This window comes from Pteronotus mesoamericanus, unplaced genomic scaffold, assembly GCF_021234165.1.
Source record: "Pteronotus mesoamericanus isolate MK-2021 breed Mesoamerican mustached bat unplaced genomic scaffold, CSHL_Meso_final contig_246, whole genome shotgun sequence".
Classification (NCBI taxonomy): Eukaryota; Metazoa; Chordata; class Mammalia; order Chiroptera; family Mormoopidae; genus Pteronotus; species Pteronotus mesoamericanus.
Window position 1 is genome coordinate 5,888,826 of NW_026555104.1, and position 25,755 is coordinate 5,914,580.

A 25,755-nucleotide genomic window follows, 5' to 3' on the forward strand; every position below is an offset into this window, starting at 1 on the left:
AGAGAAGAGCTTGTTTGCATACAATAAAATTGAGAGCTCAATCTGCTATTGCAAATAAACAACAGCACAAGAATTTACTTTTAATTCTGCTGAAGTGAATGAAGGGCGGGAGGGGGCTGAGGAGGAGGAGAGTGTGTGCTGTTCCGCAGTGGAAGGCGTGGGAGTGCTTGGATCGGGAGTGAAAGTATTTCCTCCCCTAGACACCCTCCTGTCTTCACCCTGGGGTTCCACTTCTCAGGCTGAAGACCACTCTCCAGGAAGACAAGGCTGGGCTCTGGCCTCCCTGGGGAAGGCGGAGACCCAATGCAGAGGGCAGGGAGAGGGTCAAGAGTGGCATCTTTGAAGAAGGGAATCTCCTCAGGACTCTCCAGAAGTCTAGGAACCTGTCCCTGCTGCAGGGAGGCATGGGGGCACCCCCAGAGCAGCTGGCGATGTGGAGGCAGCTTGCTTCCTAAACAATGCTTGAGTGAGCTCGGATGAGAAGAGTTATTGTTTCAGCTCTCTGACACCCCTCCCCACCACAAACACCAAGTCTCCTCTCCAACTTCTCCGCATTTAACTTGCAAACCTGTTTTCAAGAATATTGAAACATATACTGGAACCAATTTCAAAAATATACTGGAACGAAAGCACGGGGTCTACTTGGACATACAGATGCACAGATGTAATAGGTCTTACACATACAGACGCACTCATCACTGGCCGGTGCTGACTAATGACCTGGAAACTCTGTTTATTGCTGTCTTTATTGCTAAACAAACAGCTGCTTAGTTGACTAATGGCTGTTGTCTTAAATGATTGCTAATATATCAACATACATATTGGTTTTTAGGCCAGGCAAAAGGTCGTATCTGACTTATATTTTACTCTTGGATCTGGGAGGCAAATGTATATTTTAAAATTTGTTTTAGGGTCTCCACATGTAACTTAATGAGCTATCTTGGGTCCAAAGGCAGGCTAATGCACCCAGCATCCTTTGCAGTGTGTCTGGTGTTGGACAGCATGAGCTGGTCAGGCGCTCGGCAGGGAACACACCCAGGTGCACAGTGGGGATGTGCTCTGTGGATTATCCGTGGCATATGGCAAGGTCTGCAGCCCACCCCTCTGTGACACGCAAGCCTGCTCCAGGATGGGCAGGGCGTGTCCGTGGATGACAAACACCTTCCAATGTGTGCCTAGTCAAAGCTTCAACAGGAAGTAATACAGGAAGCCAAATGTTTAGGCATAAATAACCTTGCCCTCCCTGCTGGTGTGAATTATGGCCGCCACTGAGTTAAGTGAGAGCTGAGGACATGTTTCCTTTCTGGAAAACATGTTCTCTGGAGGTAGTGACACTTCAGAAGGGAAAATCACTGAAGCAGCCAAACTCCCCAAGACATGCAGTCTGAAGAATTTCTTTGTAGTGAAACCAAAAGAAATTGCGAGGGCGCAGATCAGAAAGAAGCAAGCTGTGTTTCCCTTGAACTATGGGCTGGCCTTTGCTGGCTAAGATTCTTCAGCATTCAGGGGAGGTGGAATTGTGAATGAATGGCCCCAAGCAAGTCATCTAATGAGAAAGAAAGGAGGCAGGAGGGGAAGAGACTGTTAGACAGGGCCGCATAAAGGTGAAGTAACAGCACCTGAACACTAGATGGCAGCAGCTATACACACATTACATGCTAGGGGCCTACCTGTCCTCTTTCCCATCAGGGAAACAAGTGGGACCTGAAGACACTGTCTTTCTACAGCATTTACTTTTTACTTTTTTCTTGTGAGGGATTATAATGCCAGCGGTGAGACAAGAGAACAGCCTGCTTCCAGATGCTTAAGAAGCAGTAGGGAGTCACAAAAAATTATTGTTGGTGTCGGGTGTTTGATGATGAACCTTAACTAAACCTATGGGCTGTGTCCACTAACCTAGGGGTCTCCACACTTTTTCTGTAAAGGGCCAGCTAGTAAATATTGTCAGCTTTCAGCCTGACGATTCTGTGGCAGTTACACAATTCAACCATTGCAGCATGGGAGGGGCTGCAGGCAATATGGGAACTACGGGTGTGGCTGTGTTCTAACAGAACTTCATTTACCGAAATGCGTGTTGGGCTGACTTTGGTCCACGGACCGCAGGCTGCTCACCCCTACACTAAATGAACAGGAAAATCTGCCTGGCTCAGACAGCTTGTGTATATGGCACCTGCTGGGAAACCCTTTTCTTTTCCCAAGTCCATTTTTCCTCCCCTCTCAGCTGCCTCCACACGGCACCATAAGATTACCTGTCTCCTGGACACCTGAACTTGAATTCTCCCTTTTCCCTTCTGCACAAAATCAGCTGACAAGTGCTGTCTATTCGTTCTGCATTTAAAACCTCTTTCTGCCATCGGTCATTGTCACATTGCTTTCTTCCTGTCGCAGCTAAAACGCATAGCTGTGGGTGGTCAGTACATAGTAGTTCAACTGCTGAGCTTTTCATGCTGGTCCATCTACCTCCCCGGCCCCAGTCATTCCGCGGGAGCCAGGCTAGTGCTTCAGTCATCTCCCAGGCTTTTCATTACCTGCCTCAGCACCATCACAGTGGCCAACTCATCATCGGCCTTCCCTTCCACAAGGCATCATGGGAACTCTACCCTGGTGACACGTCTATGTACCAGCCCTGCAAACACCTTGGGACCTACCCTGCTCACCATATTACCTGCCTTATCATCTCCACCTATCCAAGCGGACTCACTCCACACTACTGGCCCCATTCGATGAAGAGGAGGAAGAGCGTGCCCTCCACCCACTCATTAGATAAGTTAGTTTGTGTCCCACCCTCGGAGCTCCTGCTGTGCTAATCTTCATGGTGCCCACAGGTTCAGCCGTGCACTAACATTATTTGCGCTGCCTCATGTCATCAATTTTTAATGACATCGCATTGAGGTCAGAGATTGTGGTCTGAGCGGTAATGATATGGGGCTGTTCTGACCTCTGTGGCTCTAATCAATTGAAAAACATGCATACGTGTGCTTGAAAAGAAGGTAAGCTTCCCAGTTGCCGGGTCGGGGTTCCATTTATGTCCATTAAACACATTTTGTAAATTTTTTGTTTTATCGGTGTCAGGGATGGGAAAGGTGCTCACCCACTGCGATGGAGGTTTTGCCTGTTTTCCTCTGCCATTCTGACAGCTCTTCTTAAGAAGTGTGACGCTTGGGTTGCTAGGTGCACACAAATGCAGGACCATTGTATCATCCTGGTGCGTTGTTTCTCCTGTCATTAAGGACTGACCTTTCTTCTGTATACAGCTTTCTACCTGCATGTCTGTTTTGTCTGGTACTAAAATTGTAACACCTGCTTTCTTTTGATCAGCATTCACCTTGTATCCTTTTCCATTCCTTTATTTTTAACCTTTCCACGTCGTGTTGGAGGTACGCCACTTCTTAATCTCACAGAGCTGGAATTTTAAAAGGCAAAACCTCTCTCTTTTAAGAGATGTGTTTAATTATCTGATGATTTTATTTCTGCACCCCTCCCCCAAACAATTAGTCTGTCTTTCTCTCATTTCTTTCCTCCCTCCCTCCCATCCCCTAGTCCCCATCTTCCCACTAACGCAGGTCTGTAGCTCAGGTTCAGGGCAGAGAAACCTAATCAGTCCTGACAGGGGCTGTTCTGCATTTTATCAGTCAAGAGGAAGATCACAGGCCTTCAGAAAGGAAAACCCCCAACCACAAGCTAGATAGGATTTGTGAGGAAAATGGGCTGAAGGGTAGGGTCCGCTTGAGGGAGAGCTCTTTGCCTCTCTGCAGTCTGCATTTCAGGGGGACACCCCCACCCCAGGACACTCCAGGACAGTGATGCTGATACTACAGGCTTCAACGGGGCTCAAGTGTGGGGCCACAAAAAGCTCCCAGTGATGCTGCTGAGCAGAGGGCTTTGCGAGGCTGACGCTATAGATGCCCGCGGCCAGGTCCAGTCCCCACTCCAGGGTCCTGAGGGTTTGCGGAACTCAGGGAGAGTCAAGGGAAGGGCAGAGTTGGGCCGGAAAGGCTTTTGTTCTACTTTCTTTAGAAATATTTATAAGGATTGGCAGAAAGTGCAGGTGACAGAATAGAGGGACATCGGAGTTGACATCTTGATGTCATGGGAAACGTGGTGCCACCAGGAAGCCAGGCCTGTGAACGCAATGCCTGGGGCACAGGCCCTCCGAAACGCATTCTGTCCCCTGTGCTCCGGGAGGACCTGGCCTTGGAATGCGGACGGGGTCAGCCCCTCTGAGCTCCTCACCCACTGGATGCTGCCCGACTCTGAAGTCTCTCACGTTCTCACCGAAGCCAAGATCAAAATGGCTGTGCCGAGGGACAAAGCACCAAACTCCCCGCCCCACGCCTGGTGCTGGAAATGCAGCCCGCAGGGCACTATGAGTCAAAATTAGTCCTTGACTGCGGAGACATTTCTTACATTCTAAAGGCCCCACCCTACCTCCTGTCTCATCTGGTTTTCTCCATGGGACCATAGGACGAGAAGCCCCCCGCAAGAGCCTGCAAAGGAGCAGACGTAAGGGGGTGGCAGGGGGGGAACGAAAACCAGGAAAGGCCGGTGTCATGGCAGAGAAAGGAGGGCTTCTAAGAGGAGGGAGCCACTGGGGCATCAAATGCTGCCTGTGTTACGCTTTTTTGTCTTTAGTCTTTTTTGTGGGGGTGGGGGAGTTACATGGGCTGATAAAATTGTATAGGTTTCAAGTGTACAATTCTAGGATACATCATCTGTATATTGCATTGTGTGTTTACCACCCAAAGTCAAATCTCCTTCCGACATCATATATTTGACCCCCTTTACCTTTTACTATACGCCCTCTGTCTTTAGACAACAGCACACAATGATATCCATGTGGTGTTTTCAAGGTGGCTACCCACTAGAGAGCACACATGGAAAAGTTGGCCCAAACCTGCTCGTTTGAGGGGGCACCTCTCGCAGGTATGGCCTTCACCTGAGCGCCTCCCCACCTTCACCAGTCTTGGCCGTGTGCAGGTGGGGGTGCTCATCTGGGTAACACGCGTCTCCGGAGCACCGTGGGGTGCAGGGCCCTGTGCCAGGGCAGCAGGTGCTGGCTTACCTGGCGCTCTCAAAGGTGGCGGACGCCGTCTTTTCTACAGCTCCAAATCCAACTCCGACAGCAAGACCCTCTGAAACACACATTAAAAAAAGCATTAAGGGCTAGGAATAATTTCCCAATAATGCTCATCGCTGCCACAGTGTTAGGAAAGGTTGTGTAGACTACTAGTAACAAAACATTCAGGGGTCAGCAGACTATGGCCTGGAGACCAAATCGAGCACACTGTCTTTTTAAAAAAAAATTATGTATTTATTCATTATTTTTTAATCGCAATTTTTTAAATTTTTGACTGCTTATTTTTGTATTGCCTGTAAGCCAAAAACAATTTTTACATTTTTAAGTAGTTGAAAAGAAAATCAGAGAAAGAATATTTCATAACATGTAAAAATTATATAATTTTAGTGTGCATAAATAAAGTTTTATTGGCACACAGCCATGCTCATTTGTTGATGAGCCATCTGTGGCTGGTTCTGTGTAGCCGTGACAGAGACCGTATGGACCAAAAATCTAAAATATTTACCACCTGGCCCTTTACAGAGTTTGATGACCCCTAACCTAAACATACAGGGTTTTATTAGCTCCTGAGCAAAAAGTCCAAGGTTGATATGGTGGCCCAATGTTGTCATTGCAGATATGTGACAAGCCATCCTCAGGCGGTATAGACTGTCAGTTCACTATGAGATGATGCTGCTACCGTCCAGCTTGAAGGTTGGGGATGGATGAGATGGTTCTCCAAGTCCTGTCCAGTGGGCCCGGTGAGCTTGCCAAGTTCACCAGCACCCTGACTATGAGCAGAGGTGGAAGGGAGATGCTAGTCTACAGCATCTGATGCAGAGGTAAAGGCTTTGAAAGAAAGTGGAACTGTCCCAGTGGCCGTGGGTCCCTGGGGTAGAAGCACGATGTTAAGACACTTCCTGACGTCCGTGGGAGGGTTCAGTCTCCATGCAAATAGGTAATAAAATTACAGCATTGGTCAGGTTCAGGACCAAGAGTTTTGGGGGCAAGAACCAACCATTGTTATGAAGAAGGAAAAGGGCAAAATCTACTGAGTGAGGAGGGCTTGTCTTCTTTTGGGATTCACTATCTCTTTGAACTCCCTGTTTTTTGTGCTTGTGTTCTGTTTAGAGTGGGCCAAGGACACTGGGATTGTACAACAATAATGATAATGACTCCAGGAGGCATGTGGGGACAATAGGGCCCCTTTAGCTTGACCTGTGTTAAGGTGAACGAGTTTACCTGTGATTCAATCTGGTTCATCCAAAGACCTGCTCAGCCTTAGCGGCTAAAGCATAAAATGTTTCCTGTGCTTCAGTCTCTTTGGGGACCTTATGGGGTGACTGTGGCCACGAGAAGCTGCCGGTTGAGAACTTGGGGTCCTGGTGCCCCACTGAATATCTGCTCTTGTTTCTCCTAACGATAGCGTGGAATTCAGAGTGCTAGGGTGTTAGAGGTGGGAGAAACGCCAGAGGGCACGAGGAATGACTTGGGCCACTGCCAGACCCAGAAGCCAGGGGCTTTCCAAAACCAGACAGAGCAGCGAGGCCCCCGGGCCCAGCCCCAGCAGGCAGGACTCACACCGCAGCAGGCTGAGGAGACGCCCCTAACACCCTCCTTCCGAGGGCTCTCAGCTGGCGTGGCCAGCAGAGGCAACACGTCAGAACAGCCAGACTTTTCAGAAGGGAGGTTTTGAAATTTTCCTCATTGTTATTTATTTTTAACTCTCTTGATGTCAATTCTTAATAAAGGCTGAATCTTTGTTCATTAAGTCTTTCCTCTCAGCTGATTCCAGGTTCCAAATTTGGCCTTGTATTCAAGAGCTCCACCTCTCTGTGGTCTTTCTCTTGAGAAGTAGTGATGGTAGTGGTGGCAGGGTGGCCTTTTTTATACCGGGCCCTGGGCTAGAAGCCTTGAACATGAACCAGAGGTGAAAAGCTGTCACCTCCACTTCATGGATCAGAGCAGAAAGGTGACGGGGAAGCTCTGAGAACCCAGGTGGGCTAGGATTCTGAGGTCCAGACTCTTCACTCTCCACAGCTGGTTGTTCATTTCCCTCCTCTTCCAGAAACGTCCCTGAGGGTAGAAGCCATGACTGTAGGGAGGGGTTTGGATACGTGTTCAACATTTTTAGGTTGGTGCGATGCCTCTGATGTGCTTCAGAAAGGGGCAGGCAAGAACAGTGCTGCAGGGGAGCTGCCGGATATTGCTGAGGGCTGAATTTCAAGACAGGTTATGACTGGTATGTCTACGGCTTTCAGATATGCTTCCCACCAGGGAGGAGGCAGCGTCTTTCTGTACAGCGCCTGGAGATCAGGAGCCGCCCACGTCCACGGTCATGAGAATACAAAGTTAGAGGACATCGGAGATGCCTCTATCTGGCCACCTGCTACCTTCGGGGAGTCCGGCGTCTACAAACCTACTGTTCTCACGGTTGTTTAGAGCCAGCACAGTGGAGACCACAGGTCACTCCCATCAGTAACTGTGGGTCTTGGGCAAGGTGACACCCTGGGGAGAGTTGTCAAAAGCGAGGGCGGCTAGAAGGGGTGCTTCTGACAGACAGGAACAAGCCCTTCTCTTTGAAAAACTTATTTGTTTTTTTTCTAAACCATAAACAACAGCTGGTTGGTTCTTTTGTTAAAGATTTTGCTCTGATTAGTGGTTTCTTTCCCTTGAAGATAAAAAGTTTATTTTGCCTTTTTCTGACAAGCAAAATTAGTGAAAATTAAAGTATAAAAATAAACACAATTTACATTAATGGATATTTCACTTCAAAGTAAATACAAAAAAAAATAATGTATATAAAAAAACTCCATTAAAAGCGCACAACAATGTCTGGCACTTTTATGAGAAAAGCTGGAAAAGCTGTCTCATAAGTAGTGGTTTTAATGTTCATCAGCAGTTCCCAACCTTTTCAGCATCAGGGACCAGTTTGGTGGGAAGCAATTTTTCTATGGGCTGGGGTGGGGGCTGGGGGGATGGTTCTGGGATGATTCGGGCACATTATTACATTCAAGCTCACCTCCTGCTGTGCGGCCCAGCTCCTAACAGACCCAGACTGCTACCAGCCCACGGCCTGGAGGTTGGGGTCCCCTGACAGAAATGATAGCACAGCCCAGAGCAACAGGCCCCACAGTGATTAGCGCACTGAGCCTTCCTGATTATTTAGCACACAGGCTAGCACACTGATTTACATCAATGCCCACAACGGCTCTGGGGGGTTGGGGAGGAAAGAAAGGGCCTGCCCAAAGTGCCCCAGGGTCAAGGGGCAGAGCCAGGCCTTGCACCTCAGTCTGTCCCTCTCCCTCCACCCCAGGTTGCTGACTCTAGCTGTGGCTTCTCCCAGGCGCAGCAGCTGGAGCTGGCAATGAATCTGTTTCCTGAGGAGGCCGGGACAAAGCCAATACATTGCCCCTCTGCCCTGCCCTATGCCTTGGCCATGACAATGTGTACTTTGGCCATCACATTCTGTGATGGGTGGCAAAGAAGCAGGCCCTTCTTCCTTGCGCTCCTCGGACTCCAGGGGAGGGAACCATGACCCCTACCCCAAAAGCACAAGCTGCCAAGGGAGGCAGCCAATGTTTCCCTGTGATTTAGAAAAGGGAAGAGGAAGGAGAGGTCATGGCAGAAGAGAATGTTAACTGCTATCATGTCTGAAGGTGGAAAAACACCTGAGAGTCAAACTAATGGAAGGCCAAGACAAATTCCACAGGAAGGAGAGAACTGAAATAAGAGAATTCAGGCAGCCACTGAAGACCAACAGATGGTTGAAAGAGCCCCCTGGGAGGAAAGGCGCAGAGGAAAAATGCCAACTAGAGCTCACACCCCAGGTGTTCCAGCAAAAGTGCAAATTAGGAAGGTAATTAGGACAAAATCCAAAGTGAGTGGGATATTATTAGTAAGCCACAGCCTCTGTTCACAGCTACTGCCATTAACTCAGGTGCAAAGAGGGGGAAAACAAACCAGGAACCTGGTATTAGGAGTCCAGCAGGGCGAGGCGGAGTCTTGAGGACAAACTTGACGATCAGCTCTAACGCTGAGCCAGTCCAGTCCTGTCTTCTCCTGCAGTTGGAAGGAGGCTGTGCCTGCCTCTCCCTGCCTCCCTGTCCTCTCTGAATCTTCCTCTCCCTCATCCTCCGCTGGGAAAAGCAGAGGACCTGGCCTCACATCCTGGTATGTTATCTGAAGTTCTTGTAAATGCCAAGGAAGGATAACAATGCTTTGCTTCCAGAATGATGTGCTCAGAGCAGGTTTCTCACTCCTGACATTTGCTGTAAGAGGCTGGTCTGTGCGTAGTAAGATGAGGAGCAGCATCCCAGGCTCTGCCCACTAGACACCGGTAACACGCCCACTCCAGAAGTTGTGCCAATCAAAAAATGTCTCCGGATACTACCTAATGTCCCCTGGGGGAAAAGTTGTCCCCACTCAAGTACCACTGACCTCCCATCAAGGGGTACTTTGACCACGATTTTAAAACTACTCTAGAACACTCTTGGAGTTTAAGTAGGTAGTAGGAAAGTGAAATGAAATTAAAAACTTGTGTCTAAGTCCTTCTGGGCTGCTGTTAACATATCGTACACTGGGTGGCTTACATACAACCAAAGTTTATTGCTCACAGTTCTGGAGGCTGGGAAGTCCAAGATCAAGATGCCAGTGGATTCGATGTCTGGCTCATAGATGGTACCTTCTCCCAGTGTCCTCAGGTGGTGGAAGGGGACAAGGAGCTTTCTGGGTCCTCTTTTATCAGGGCACTAACCTCATTCATGGGGGCTCCATCCTTATGACCTAGTGACCTATACCAAAGGCCCCATCTCCTAATTCCATAGCCTTGGGGGATAGGGTTTCAATTCTGAATTGGGAGGCAGGGGGACACAAACATTCAGACCATAGCATCCAGTATTCTTTTTCATTGAGGGCTAACAGCTCTTAGTTTTAAGGGCCCTGGGCAGAGTTCACAGGTCTTCTGTAGGAGACCTTCCCAATCTCCAAAACAGCGGCATCTGTGTACCTTCTGCCCCACCAGACAATCACAGGTCCCACGCACAAATGGAAGGAACGCCCAGGTGGGGCAGAGCAATGTGGTTATCTTGGTTCAGCCAAACCCCTGCTGGCATGGGAACAGTCTTCTCAGAGCTGCTATGGGCACATCCTTCAGGTGCACATCGCCCCCCCCCACCCCGCCCCTGCTAATCTCCTCTGGATAAGGGCCTGGCTGTCAGATGGTCTCACCCAGATGGAGCTTCTGCAACAGAACTCAGCTGTCGCAGGGTGGTCGAACCCAGGCTCTCGTTTCCCATTCCAGAGGCTGTATCCCTCAGGGCAGCTCACGACTGCCTTCCTCCTGTGTGGCTTTGACAATGGGGCTCCTACTGGAACTTGAACCTCAGTCCTTCCCGTGCTGCCGAGAGGCCAGTTCTCCACCCTGTGCCCATGTTAGACAATCTCGGCCCTTCAGGCAAGTCTGTGGGGGCCACCAAACCTGCTTGTAACATGCTATTCACTGCTCCAGCTGGGTGTCTGGTTCAAGTGCTCTTGGTACCAATTCTAAATGTAGCCAAAAGTGGTTCAGAAAATATCAACACAAAGGCCCCGCAGGACATGAGGGATGACGGTGTGACTTGTGACTCCTTCTTGCTTTAAAAAATATTAAAATGAATGCAGTGGTGAATACATGTTAAACACGGCCACCACTACCACCAACAAATCCTAAAGGCAGAAAAATGACATGAAATGGTGGGAACACTTCCTTGTTCCCAACCTCACTGAGGATGGAAAGAGAGAAAAATGACTGAAATTGCAGCCACAGGGATTTGGGCAAGGGGGGAATCATCCTGAGTGAAGAGGTTCTTGAAACATACTTTGAAACTTTGTTTTGGGAAAGTTGAGTGTCCCTCCCTGGTGGAGAGCGGTCTGGTGGTGGTGCGGTGAGCTACTCCGCAGTCAGGGATGACGGGGTTGGGGGGAGAGGAGCGGCGGGGAGGCAGCTGGGGAGAATGGAGAGGTGGCCTCATAATGGCCCTTCTGGCCAGACGATGCTTCCACATGAATATGAACTCAGCTCTAGAGGAAGCCTGAACCTCCACTTACACATTCCCAGGTCCTAACAGCTCATTCAATAAAACAGAAATAACTGTGCTGAAGCATTTGCCGCTGAGGGAACCGTAGGGGCCATGAGGAGGGGGCACGGCCGCCCCCAGCAGCACCAGGAGCCTCCAGGAGTACTGGGTGGGCTCAGCCTTTGCTCCTCCTCTGTCCCTGCCCGCCTGGGCTCTGTCACAGATCAAGGAGAGGGTGACATGCTAGGTGAGGAGGAAAGGTCACGCCGTACTACAGAGGTGTGTTACCCACGCGACGTACGGGTTTCCTGGCCTTCAGCTGTCGCAGAGTCACCCTCTCTAGCTTAGACACACCACAAGGTGGCGGGGACAGGCTTGGTCTTGATCCCCGCTCTGACCCCACCACATGGCTGAGTCTTCTGCAGAGACTAGCCCACGATATAGGGACTCCCCTCACCCCGCAGCCTGTCTTTGGCCTCCGATGTCTGGTAGGAAGAGAAACAGAAAGGCAGGAACTCTGATCATAGCCCAGTTTACTAAATAAAAGGTTGGTACCACTATCCAGGCATTGCCACAGAATCCCACTGGAGTCTGGCAAAGTCCCTACAAAGGATGAGAATTAGCTACTTAGTTCTCTCTTTCTCTTTTTTTTTTTATCCTTCCCTGAGGACATTTTTTCATTGTTTTTAGAAAGGAAGGGAGAGAAACACTGATGTGAGAGAGAAGCATCAATTGGTTGCCTCCTCTACACACCCTGACCAAGGATAGTATGTGCCCAAACTGGGAATGGATCCCACAACCTGGGTATGTGCCCTGACCGGGAATCAAGCCTGCAGCCCTTCTGTTATGGGACAACGCTCCAACCAACTGAGCCACACCGGCCAGGACAAGAGTTACCTTCTTGAGAAAGTAGTTTGACACACTTTCCTACTGTGGATTCTGAACTCTGCTATCCATATTTCATAAAGTTAAGTATTAGGAAGTAGGAAAAACTGAGGTGAATGTCAGGAGAGGTGAATTCAACTGAAATTCTTATCAATATGAATGAAGTCCTGTCTTAGAGTTTCTTAAGGGGTGCCGATAATTGAAGGTTCTCTAACATGAATCCTCCTCTAATTAAAATAACCATTTGCTAATTCACGGAGGCAAGTGTACTTTTCTGACACGCTCCACTGTGTCCTGTTGAGCTCCGCTTACACAGTGATGGACCCAGAACACTGCTCCCTGCAGTCACTGCTGCCTCGTAGAGGGGGCCACTTCAGCCACTGTGCAGGAGGCGGCCCTCCCCCGGCTGGCTGGCACGAACGAGGACAGACGGATACAGCAGCTTCTTTAAACAGCCAGTGAAAGCACCTTGTTAAACATCCATCTCCAAGAGTCAATTTCAATTCGCTTTTGACAATTTGTTTTTGACAGTCGGACAAAGATCAGATCCCTGTGTTCCCACAGAGAAAGGGGGAGAGGGGGCCTCTGCTGGGGCAGAAAGTGCTAAGCTGTTCTGACCGAGAAGCCTGCTTCGTGTCCAGACTCACATCTCTGGCCAGCTCCCCCGCCCATGCGCACTGCGGCCACACCTTGGCTGCCCTCTCCCGAAAGGATGAACCTGCAGGCACAGGGACAGATCGGACTGGTGCAGGGGCCAGGCAGGCCCCATGGTCTGCTCCCCGAGCCCTCTGTCCCATCACCTGGCCACAGGGTGGCGCCCCACTTCCAAAGGCCCTGGCATACAGGGAAGTGTCTGGTTGCTCAGATCTGACAAATTCACAGTAGGTAAGGGACATGGTGATATACTGGGAAGCGCATGCTGAGGCAGGGAGATGAAAGGACATGAGACAGTCAGGAGTGGCCTGCACCGTTTCTCCCCAAGCAAGCATATGCTGTGCCAAGGGGTGCCAGGCACCGGGGGCCAGCTGGCTCTCTTGTCCTCCTGAGACCCAGGGGCTGCAAGTGGAGGCTCTGCCCTGTCAGTGGGGGAGACCCCTGCCCCCAGGACCACGTTGCCCACTGAAGGTTCCCACCCACCACTCACAGGGCTCTCTCGGCCAGATCCACTTTGGAGAAAACTGTTCTGAGATGGCAGGGAGTTCCAATACGGAGAGGGGGAAGTGTAGCCCAAAGTCACCCCTGTGGCTCTCCCCATTTCCAAGTTTCACAAACCTCCAGAAGGAAGTTACCGGGGGAATGCTGCCAGCGATCCCTCCTAGCTGGAAAGGATTAAACCTATCCAGAGGCCATGGTGTCTTTACAATGAGCAAACAAAAGGCCAGGGAGGAAAGAAGATGGGAGCATGGCTTTGGGTCTCATTATGAACCAGTAACAGGTCTGCGACAGCTGGCTGAACGAGGTGCCTCCCAGCAAAGAGCAGCATAGAGGGTCCCATAAATCACTGCACAGCACTTGGCACATTTAAAGCCTAACGTAAATGCCAAATAGTCGTAAAATATGCAATTCATCCAGCAAGGTGCTCAAAGCCCAGAGGTCTTCTTTTAATTAACACCAGATTTGATCCGTGAGGCTCCCAAGACAGATCAGCTGGCCTGGGAGAATCCTCCCCCACCTGCTTTATCACCAGCTCTGCACACGGGCTGTCCTCTCTCGGTCACACCACGGAGAACCTGCACTCGTGCTGGTTCGTGCAATCCTGTGTTTCTTATGAGGTGCAAAGCAGACAGGGGCCGTGACTGCCGAGCAGGAAGCCAGGGGTTAGCTGATGGAGGAGGGGACTACAGCAGACATAGGTGATGTTGATCCCAGCGTGGGCTGTGAGGACACTGCAATCGGCCAACAAATAGAATTCTTTTTCCCTGGGGAGTGAATGGTGGTGGCTGGGATTCCTGGACCAAGCCCACACTTGATCTTAGACAAGTGCGAAGAGCCGAGTTGGGGCTTGACAGACGGAGGTCCAAAGCCTTGTACGACCTGCAGCAAGTTACCTGGCATCCAGCTCTCTTATCTTTAAAATGAAGACATTGATTGTATCTCCACCTAAGCATGCTGGGAAGGATTATACTTGAAAAATGTAAACTAAAGTGGCTTAAAAATAGCAAGTGCTCCAGAAGCCATTACCATCCCCTTTCATTGCTTCTGAGGCTGGCATTGCTCCAGCTCTTGCTGAGGTACCACAGCGGAAGGCTGGGAAGGAGGCCTGGGTGGAGTTCGGTGAACACGATTCTTTACTTTGCTTGGTTTGGTTGACTGTGACTGTGGCACGCAGTCTACAGTTTGTACTATCTTACAGATCAGGTCAGGACAGAGTGCTGGAAACCAGGTGATAAAATGGCTGTTGATCGGACAGCTGTGTGATAAAGGGGCAGTGGGCTTGCTGAAGGGGATTCTAGCAGAAAAAACAGTCAACCAGAGGCTGAGCAGATGCCTTTGCCAGAGGATTGGAATCTGGGATTTGCCCAGTGAGGAGGCTGAAAGCAGATCATGAAGTGACCGGGGGCTATCAAGCGACTGAAGGGCAAGGAGTGTACACAGAGCAGACATGCTGGACACAGGGTGATTCACATCCTGGGTGGGATGGAGCGACACAGGGTGAGAAGGGGCAAGATTTCATCACACTACTCAGAACCGCAGGTAATTTAAAACTTCTGAATTGTTCATTTCTGGAATTTTCCATTTAATATTTTCAGACCACGGTTGTTGGCAGTTACTAAATCCATGGAAAGTAAAACCAAGGGGGACTACTGCACAAGACATCAGTGGTTGTGGATTGGATGTGTCACCTGGCCCTTGGCCTCAGTTTCCTTCTCTGGCAAAGCGTCGTGGCACACGTGTTCAGTGTGTTTCTGGGAAGGCTATCCTCCGAGGAAGCAGTGGCTTCTCGCTTAACTAGCTGTTTTTCTATCAGGATTCAGCACTAGGGCTGCTGGACAGCACCTCACAACCAATCCATGATAACCCCTTGTCTGGTCTCTATCTCCCCTCCCATGGTCCCCCTCCATCTACCTCTGTCCACCCCCATCCACCCCCAGGGCAGGCTCAGTCCAGGCTCCCTTCCTAGGGAGCCTCAGCAAACACACTCAGAGCCCTCTGTCTGCCAATTACATAGTGACTAATGGCTCCAGTTGCTCCCAGCCAGAGTGACTGAGCTTGAATGGGGGCGAGGGGGTGGGCGGAGAGGGCGGGTGATGGGCAGGACCAGTGCAGGACGTGTAACTCTTCTTAGAGAACACCTTTGGCTCCAGGACTTCCCTCCATGTTGTCCTGACCAAATTCTTGGAACTGCTGTGGTTGGAGCTTCCTCCCCAGCCTTCCTTCCTTCCTGCTTTCTTTAACAGGTACCAGGTCGGCACTGCAGGCTGAGGCTCTCCCTGCCACCCCCAGCTCCCTCTTCTTTATCCAAACAGCCAGGTCCCCCAACAAAGCTCTTGCACATCTAATCGCTTCCTGGCACCTGCTTCCTGGAGGACCTGAGTGGACACACCATCACATTGGCCAAAAGAGTGAAACCCCCAATAAATGCCCTATAGAGCACCCTAAGGCATTTGGGATGAGCACTATGCATTTGGAAGAAGAACAAGAAACACCTTCAAGTGTTTCAGACCTTACAGCCTACAGCCCACATTATTCATTCAGTAACTGGGTACTGACTGCTGCTGGTAGCAAACACACGCGGAACCTGCACTCTGAGGCCGTCTGGCACTCTCGTCCACACTTTGCACATAAGTAAACCATATGGTTGCTATAAATGTACAATTTGGTTATCATTAGTGATGATACAAATAATAGTCAACATCATGTAGCGTTAATACATGCCAACTTCTGTACTTTTAATGTGCTGCTCACTTTAAAAGAATTCTGAAAATAGCCCTACACTTGAGGGAATGGAGAGGAACCAGAAGCATACTGTGCCCTGAGCATCACCTGGCACGTTAGGATGGGTGGGAGTAGACCCGGAGGAGGAAATGGGACTCACAGCACATCTGGACCTGTAGGCCCACCTTTCTCCATGAATCAGCCTCTGGGTTCAGTCCCATTGGTCTGATGGATTATCTTTAGTGCTTCAAGCAGCCACCTCTGGTCTCACCCTAGACGCCATCAGGGACAAGACATGGCACCGAGTAATAAAAGCACAGGGCTAAGATTCCTAATGAAACAAGACTGGGTTGTGACGTGCCCGTCAGGCATGGCTGAGGCCAACTGCAATATAGAAACGAGAAAAATCAATGTGCGATTTACAGAGAGAGTGATTTTTATCTCTTAGATGTCAAACAATCAGGGAAAATGTAATGTCTCACACTGTGTTAATTTTAAAAATGCAATAAACTAGTCATCAGGGGAAGAATGGAGATGGTGTCAAAGGCCCGGAGGGGGGAAAAAAAGAGCAAAATCAAGTTCTTACCCTCCTTCCCACTCTCTCCGAGAAGGTGGGCATATCTCCCCCACCCAACGCCCCTTTTCCTGCAGGGAGTGATTGGGGTTTTCTTCCACCTCAACCTCCCTATCTGCTCCCCTCCCCACCCTGTCACTGAAATAAGACTGTCCAGATACTTCATTCTTTCTTTTTCCAGGTCATGCATTCACCTGGCCTGGAGACACACCTGAAAAGAAAAATTATTTCCCAGATTCTCCCTCCTCCCCGAGCCCTGGACCCTACAAGGGGCTGGCTCAGCAGCCCTTCACCCCAAGAGCAACCTTCGGGAAGGCTGAGCAGAAGGGGATGCAGTCATTTCTGAAGGGGTTATACTTGACTCCCCGACTCCCCACCTGAATCTGCTGCTATCCCTCCGCCCCAGTAAGAGCAGTCATTGTGGCTCCCATGCTTCCTGCCATACTTGTTCCTTCCTCAGTATTCCCAGGCACTGTTCCCTTACCAGCACACCCAAGTTTAAGGCCTTCCGGGACTTTCCAGCACCCGGGTACCCTAGGATAAGCACAATGACGCACATCTTTGTCCTTCCTTTCTCTCCATTTTTTATATACATCTCTCCTCTTCCCTTCCCAGGTCTCTGAGCTACTTGGAATTGGAGACCACTGCCCTGCCTTGGGGACCTTCTACATTTCCATGGCTCTGGAAGCCACAGTGAGTGTTCAAACCCATGTGGAGAAAGGCTGACGCTGCTGGAGGCAATGCTGTCTAGCGTTCTGGGGGAGTGACAGAAACGAGTCCCCACTTGGCAAGACTCAGCTGAGGAGAGTGACAAAGAGAAGATGAGTGGATGCATTGCGGACATCCTCTGTTCAGGTTCGTCCTTCTGACTCACAAGGCACAGGGAGCGGTTCCTGGTGGGTGAACGAATGGATGGAACGAGTGAGTGAAGGGAATAGAAGGAATGACCAGAAGAATAGAGAAGAAGGGAAAGATAATAGATAATAGAGAAAAAGTCGTATGTGTTCTTGGATCAGAAGCCTTGATTGGAGATGCCATGCATTGGCACAATCAGCCTGTCCTGACATTCACTTGAAGAGAGGCACGCTTTAGCCCGAGACTGGACTGCTACTTTGAAATGGATCTTAGACAGGGAGAAACCTCCTTCTCCATCACACACACATGGGATGTCATGGCGTGGGGTCTGCTCCTGTGTGGCCAGAAGCACAGGTTGTGATCTGGCAGCAGGCTGACCATACCTCTGAGCACCTCTGTAACCACCATGATGGGACCTGAGCAATTTCCCCATCCCTGGCCTGCACGCCTAGAAAACATTTCAGAACAAGGTAGATACTTCCTCAAGGAGCAGCGGGGGCTGGAGGCCACAACACCAACTTCCCCAGAGCAGCCTGGCCCTCAGATGGAGCCTGCACTGGGAGACACTTCTGTTTCCTATCAGTGGGGATGTATACTTAAAAAATGTAGCCCAGGAGCAAGGAATGATATTAACATTCCAGAAGGGCTGGTGGGGACAACTTGGAAGCCGAAGCTGCAAAGGTTTCCAACTAACCTCTCTGGCCTCTGAATTTCTGAGGTTGCAAGATGTCACAGGATCACTCCTGGTTTCTGTTGGTCTCTAGACACATTGCCGTCCTCGCAATGCATGGTGACCTGGCCCACGGAAATGCAAATGAACAAGGGTGCTTGTGTAATAGACAACTGGAGCCAGAAGAGGGGACCAGACAGGCCCATGCCCTTTGCAGGGATCATGTGGTCTGAAATGGGACATTTGCCACTAAAATCTGTCTTCTTGCTCCACTGATTTATGCTTTGCTCCTAAGAAATTTATGACTTGGGAGATCTGTTGGCAGCTCGCTTTGCGTCCCCAGAAGGGCTTGGTGACGACTTTGGGTAGTAAAAGCACTAGTTTCCAAGCAACCAAATAACAGGTCTTCCGTTACAGCTCTTCATTTTGCAAAACAGTAGCTCCAGAGCAGCATGTAATTAAATTGGTCAGGGCTACATCTCCCTGGAATAACCTGAGCCTGCTAAGATCCTGCTAAGACCTTATTCTCATAAAAATAAACAGACCAGTCTAAAGTCATGCCTAGCAGGGGACTCCCAATCTTGCATTAATTGGCTGTGTCAGTTGACCTTAAGAATCAAATCAGCAAGGCAATGACCCAATCAACTGCTGACAAACGGGCCATTTTGTAACCCCTATTCCTTCATTTAAAAAATTTAAAAGCTTCTTTGAAAAGGAAACGGTGGTCTCTGGTGTGAACATCTCCCATCTCCCATCTGTCTGGATCTAACCGTACACATTTGCCATTTAGGCTAGAATGCTTTATTCATCTTTCTAAGCTGAAGTCAGGGGCATATCCCATTAGCCCAGCGGGGCTTGCAGCTCAGAGAACGCTATCGTCTGTGTTCTTCCTCCCTCCACCAGGCTCAGGCCTTGCAACATTGCCTCTCTTTTCTACCTCACGAATGTCGTACCGTCTTCTGAGTCGTGCCTGTCTAACTTTTAGGCATACATTGTCAAGCAAGTAATGGTGCCTGGCTAACCAAAAAAAAAAAAAAAAAAAAAAAAAAAAAAAGCTCTGGTTAATGCTGTGAGTGCCCATTTCTTCCACCACCCCGGCCCTGGTCTTTGCCCACTTTCTTTCAACAGCTCCATTTCCAGCCTCACTGGGAGCTCACCCCATGCAGCACCTTCGCCTCCAGAGCTCCACCGAAGACTCCAGTCCCTTGCAGCCCAGTTTCCCGCCAGCTGAAGTCCCCCACTGGCCACGGTCCCTCAGTGGGCCCTGGGTGGGATGTGTCTGAATCACCTGTGGTCATCTCCAAAAACACACACTGGCTTTGGGGACAGGAGGCAGGTCCAGTGCTGCCTCCAGCAGGCAGTGTGCAGCAGGTCTGGGCACAAACAGGCAAGGTAAAAAGGCAAGCTCTGTGACGACTTTGGTACACAGCCAACCCAGCAGGCAGAGCTCCAGGAAGCAGTCTTTCCTAAGGGACCACACTCCGTCAGACGATCACGGGGAGAGCACTGCACTAGCCGGACCCAGTCATTACCTGGGGCAGTGGCAGCGGCAGCGAGCTGGGCTGCCAGGTGCCTGCTTGTTTCAGTCGGTCACCCTCAAGCCTCTACACCCAGGAATTGCCCTGCTCTGAGCTCAAGGCCAGACTCTGCCTTGAAGGACCAAGCCAGCTCCCTCTCTGGAGTTCAGGAACACCCACCACAGAGACGGGCTAGAAATTACGGATGAGATTTTATCCCTGGCTCTCCTGCTGCAGAGAGCTTGGTGCTTCTCTGCTTTGTGTCAGCGCTTATTTCTGAATGACCATGGCTATTCACACACAACTCCTCTACCAGCCTGTCCCCAGGCTCCCCGTGGCGCCAAGTTATTTAAGAAACCCTGCTTCCCAGCAGGTCCCATGGGGCTGCCACATGTTAGGGCTCCCTGGATCAGGCTAGTCTGAGAAGAACTGGAAAATACAGATGGCAAGACCTCCTGCCTGGGGGAGATGTGATTACAAACAGCGGGACCAGGACACACACTTGCATGTGACAGATGGCAGAGTGGAGCCACCCCCTCCGCCAGGAAGGTCGCTTGGTGCCCGCCCCAGATCAGTTGTCTCCATTCTTTCCAACCCCCATGCACCCCCACCACCACACTTGACACCTCCCGAATGTAAACCACCTGGAATCACACAGGGCCAGCACTGAGTAAAACCAGGAGACAGGTTGTTGATAATACAACTGCTAGACAGAAGAGAAGAGACACTAGGACTTGCTGGGCAATTTCTAGCATTACATTCACATGGTTTAATTTAATCTTCACAGCAGCATTTCAAAGATGTTATCCATTCCATTCTACAGGTGGAAAACTTGTGGTTCCGAAAGGTGAAATCACCGGCCCAAAATGACAGCCTGTCCAAGGTACAGCCAGGCTCCCCCCTCTCACCTGGTCACCACCTGCCTCAATACCAGGAGTCAAGGGCCCTGGCTTCGAAGTTGACTTTTACAATTCATTGCTATGTGACCTTTCTCACCTGCACTTTTCTCACCCTTAATATTGGGACATCTGACCTGTCCTACCTGGGGATCTGTGAGGGTCGTGTGGACATGCTTTGTAGACTGTGTTATTATTAGGGTTTGGGATGATGCCTAAATAAACACATTCGGGCTTCAGTATTTAACAAGACTTAAAACAACAGCCTCAATCTCACTGAACTACCTGCATTTTAATAGAGAACAAAGCTTTCAGCCAAGTGAGGGAAGTCCTACAAATAGACCCAAGTGTTATGTGGTCTGCTAGGGAAGAGGGGACCAGGGTGAGGAGGGAGAAGGGAGTTATATATTTGGCTGGGACCCCTCTCAGAAAATCATAAATTGCACCAGGGAGTAGTGTACTGGGTTGACTTGTGTCTTTCCCAAAATTCGGCTCTACCCCAAACCTCTTACTTGGAAACAAGGTCTTTGCATATGTAGTTAGTTAGGATGAGGTTGTATTAAATTAGGGTGGGTACTAAATCCAATAACTGATGTCCATCTAAGAAAAGAAGACGTGCAGACACTGAGGGCAGAGGCCATGCTCACAGAGTTCTGCAGAGAGAGCAGGACTCAGCCTGATCAGCCGGACTGGGTACCAGCCACTGGGCAGGCCAGGCCACACCACTGTGGAGGGCCACTTCTGCCTTGCCATTGCTGGGCACCATGATCCGCGTGCACGTCCCGATGGAGCGAAGGTTGGTTACTCACAACCACGGGGGCAGTCAGTCTAATTGACATGCTTTTTCCTATAGCTGAGGAAGTCTACCCTTACGCACTGATATTTTCCCTTATTTTGATAGAAGTTATTCTCAAAGGCAAGCCTCATTTTCCTGCATCCGTAATTTAATTTAATTTCTGTGTTGATGACTTCAAATCATCTCAGAAGCATTTATTACTGTATGAGGTCATGAAACATGATGGCCTCAGGCATTTGGGGATTGGAGGGGATGTCGGGTCCTCATTAGAGCCTCCCCATCTGGTCTGTTTATTGAGGTGGCGTCTGTATGAATGACATATGGTCATCGATTTTATGTCCTACTCATTGTCATTATGGCATCTGCTTTCTTATCTCACGGTTGTCAGGAGGCCAGTGCAGAGCTAGACCTTTTCCCTTTTATGTTTCATTTGGGTTTTCTTCCTCATCTAATGAAGGTCTAGGAAGCAGGGGCTAACAACAGACAGTATTCTGGACTCAGGCATTCTTTTATGGTCATACCCATGTGCTTCAGGATTTTTCTGATGTCCCTCTTGGAACGCAGAGGCTTTTGACCACTCATGTCCTTTTAGCCGGCTGCGTTCATGCTGATGAAGCTTTTAGCACCCACCCCAACCTTGCTGGACTGCGTAAGCCCTACTTTCCAGGGCAGGGAATGAATGATACCAGGCTCCCAAAACAAACACCAGCTGCTCACTTAGTGTCCTTTTATTTTGTTTTGAAAATTGGGAGGATGGCCTTAGAAGGTATTTGGGGGGCTGGCTTAGAGAGCCTCCCCTACATCCTGGGATACAGGAGGTGTTTTTTAAATTCTTGTATGGCTTCTGCTTCCCCAGCACAAGTGCTAAAGAGATGGTTCATCAGATGGTACCAAGAGCCACTGGAAAAGGAGACCACCACCGACATCCCCACCCCTACCCACGCAACACTATCTGCAGCACCTCCCCTTCCTGCCTCTATTTTCATTTGGCTCATTCCTGCTGAAACGTGTGGGCCCCAGCCACACACATGTCCACGGTGAGGGCCCGTGCAAACCCAGAACTGCCTTTAGACAGGGCATCAGGCCCAGTCTTGGCCCTGCACTTACAGAGGCTCCTTTACGGCTCTCCTGCAGCTGCTCCCCTCCCAACAGAGCAAGGAGTCCCAGGGGCTTGTGGGACAACCTACCTGTAGTCCATATCCCCTTCTACTCCAAGTATGTGACATCAGGGGGTGCCTTTTCCCAAAGGCCCACCTACAAGGCCAGCATGCACCTCTTTCTTGCAGTGGTCAAGCATGGACCGTCCCCCTGGTCTGTGCACCGAAGGCTCACCAAGCGACCAAGGTGAAGAAGGGCTAACTCCTACTTTCTTTGTTTCATCCCAAATAGTTTGTGGACTCCAGTATGCTGGGGGAGGGGGGGGGAAGCAAAAGGAAGTGAGAGCCCTGGCTAACCCCGTTCAGAGAAAGCAGCAAGGAGAAATGATTTTACAACAGGACAAATGTTGGGTCTACTATACCTTTCCTGAAAACAGCTCCCGGGCAAGACCTACTATAAATGGCCCAGCTTCTCTTCTAGGTCTGAGGTCTCACTTGAATATCCCTGTGCTAAGCATAACCACATTGTGAGGAAATAAAGCTTTTCTGAGAGTCCCAGCAAGAACTCCTCGATTCTGATTTAAAAGCTAACAGTCAGGAGGAAGGGAGCAGTATTAAACTGTGGTTATTTATTACATGTCTACTGCACGCCTGGAACTGTATGGGCCACAGAAGCGTGTCATAGCCATGCTTGGACTTCCTAACTCATCCTTTCATGAAGACCACAGCTGCTCCCTCCCCTTGACCTTCTCTCTATATTAGATTGGCATTCATTGTTTTTTCTTTAAACTATCTCCTAAATTAATTTCTTCCTTTCTATCCCATACTCATCATCGCAGCCTGAGCTCTCCTCACCACCCTGGTCTGACGTCTCCCGTCTCTTCCCTTTCCTGTGCTCCATATATACCATCACCAACATCTCTGCAGAGAAGAGAAGGCCAAAAAATGGACTGTGACCTCATGTGAGCTCAACAGTAGAGAGAGCAGTGTGCGGGAGCTTCCACCAACAGCCTCCAAACTTTTGGAGAAGTTGGAGGCACAATCATCAGAGGTGAGAGTGCAGGGGAGGTGGAAGGACTTCAGCGGAGACTTGGATTCCCTGCTCCCGGCAAGGAGGAAAACAGCTGAGGACAAACAAGCACAGAAACACTGGGCAAATGGCTTTCTTTTTTCTCATGTGTGTTTCCTTCACTCTCAGTTGAATCTGAAGGGCTTCAAGAGTAAGGTACATATGAATCCAAATCTTCCTGGTCTTGTCACACAGAGATGCTAAATGCACTTCACATACAGGTATGCAGAAATACCTTGGGCCAGGAAAATACATTCGCTTGTCTAGAAATGAACTTCCATGCTCCAAAACATGTTTCATTGGATTGGTCAAAGCCCATTCTTCAGACTACTGAATATTTGTTTTCTTTATGTAATCAAATGATGTTCCCCCCCACCCCAATCCATGGATCACAATAGAGCAAATGATCAGAAACCTACAAGAGGGTCAGGAACACGCTCAAAGAGCAGCGAGCTTGTGGTAAAACCGTGGATTTTAGCAGGTTACTGGATGGGAAACCAGGAGTCAGGGCCTGGAAGCATCATCCTACTTCACCTACAAACGTATAGGGAGCTTCAGTGAAGACTCCAAACCTGCCAGAACAGCCATGGAAAGTTCCACTCACAACAGATGCCTCTGATCCTGGCTTTTCGAGACAATTAACCTACAGCCTGTGTCAGTGAAATTTTTACATTTATCTTTGGGTCTTACTGTAAACAACACAATTTCAAAGGTACTGTGGGCACTATGATAGCTTCTCATTTTACAGGGAAGGAAACTGAGGCAGAAGGTTAGGTTACTATAACAAGGTGTTCTGACCAACTCCTGCTCCCCTTGGAAGTAAGAGAGATCTTCCCCACCCTAACTAGTATGAGATGACCAAATAGGACATGTGACACTGGACAGATGTTGCAACAGCATGTAAGGTGCATATACCCACATATACGCACAGCCAGGGGAGGGACACTGTGAGCCATGCAGGACCACCTGGGGGTTGTACTTGGGAGCAGAGTGACGCAGAGGAACTGCAGGAAGCAGACTGTGCAGTGATAACAGGGTGAGGTAGCTCTTGATTCCTGGGGGACAGTGGAAGTGGCTTATTGGGACAATTCTGCTGGCTGCAGAGAGGAGCAGCTGGTCTGGCTGATAGGGTACCGGGTCCCACTGTGTGGGGAGCACATCTGATGAGACTAGGGAACTCAGCTAGAACTTTGGGGCCATTTAAGGCTCAAAGATATCAGAGCAGCAGACCAAATCTCAGGCTTTCAAATATACAAGGTCCCCGGGTGGGAGTCAAGGTTTGAGCCTAGGCCCATCCAGAGCGCATGCTCTAGTCGTAATTACCATTCTATCCTGTCTCCCATTGACATTCATCAAAACGCACTGTGCACCACTGTTAGAATTCCCATAATCCCTCTTGGGCCAACACATACCTGGTAAAGTGACAGGCTGGGTCAGGGAGGCTGTGCATGTCAAGCTTAAAGTCTCCCTCCACCGAGTTCAATGCTCCATCATGCAGCGGCTGCATTTCCTTCTAGACCCTGTCACACACCCCACTGCAAATCAGTACAAGCATAAACTCTGTCCAGAGTACAGTGCCTGCACGAACACGTCCATTCACGCAGCATACAGCACCGACTCTTCTTACCAGGACCGTGCTAGGCACCAGGCATGCAAAGGCAACGCCAAAACAGCAAGGCTCAAATGGAGCATTTGGGGAAAGTTACAAAGAGGCTTCTATTCATCTCCAAGATGTTTTGACTGCATCCTACAGGCTCTCAAGAGACAGCAGAGGCCCTTAGCAGGAGATTGATGAGCATATTTTCTATTTTAGGAAGATAATTCTGGAGACAAAGTGTGGGAAAAGCTAGAATGAGGAAGTACTTATAACAAGGCTTCCGGACAAAAGGCTGTTACACAGCCTGGAAGAGAGAGGTGGGAAGTTTGTCAATCAGACAGAGGGTCACAGACTCCCAGAGTGCCAGACAAACAGGAGCCACAAACAGGACACCAAAGGCACACTTTACAAAGTCCTGTATCTGGATAAGCAGCTCCAGTCGGCTGCAGGGCCCTCCTCTCCCTACTGTCTCCCATTAACTGGTGTGTCTTATTTACAGGAACTGCCTGGTCCACCAAAGCACTTATGATTGTAACCACTGGACTGACCAAATTTTTTAATATAATACAAAAGATTGGCGGACAGAATGAACTGTGTAAACAGATGAGGGAGGAAAAGGATTAAGGGTAGTCCATTTCTATCTTGGAAGGGTGAACTGCCTCTCGATGTGAATGAATGGAATAAGGTGCACCGAGAGGGCATAAGCAACTGTGGTGAACAAGCTGTGCCTCTCTGAGGTGAAGGTTTAAAGTGGACCTCAGCAGTTTCAGGGTCCGAATCCTACACCCTTTCTAAATCTTTCACAGCAGGG

At 49.6% G+C, this 25,755-nt stretch overlaps 1 protein-coding gene across 3 annotated transcripts in view; it reads right to left on the bottom strand.

Moving 5' to 3' along the window:
• The window catches only part of SLC39A11 (solute carrier family 39 member 11), a 250,970-nt gene that overhangs the window by 45,968 nt on the left and 179,247 nt on the right, over positions 1 to 25,755 (bottom strand). For all 3 annotated transcript variants that reach the window (XM_054573113.1, XM_054573111.1, XM_054573110.1), the window contains one exon: positions 5,063 to 5,132. In XM_054573113.1, the coding sequence (XP_054429088.1) occupies positions 5,063 to 5,132 (70 nt within the window). The remainder of the gene's footprint in view (positions 1 to 5,062; positions 5,133 to 25,755) is intronic.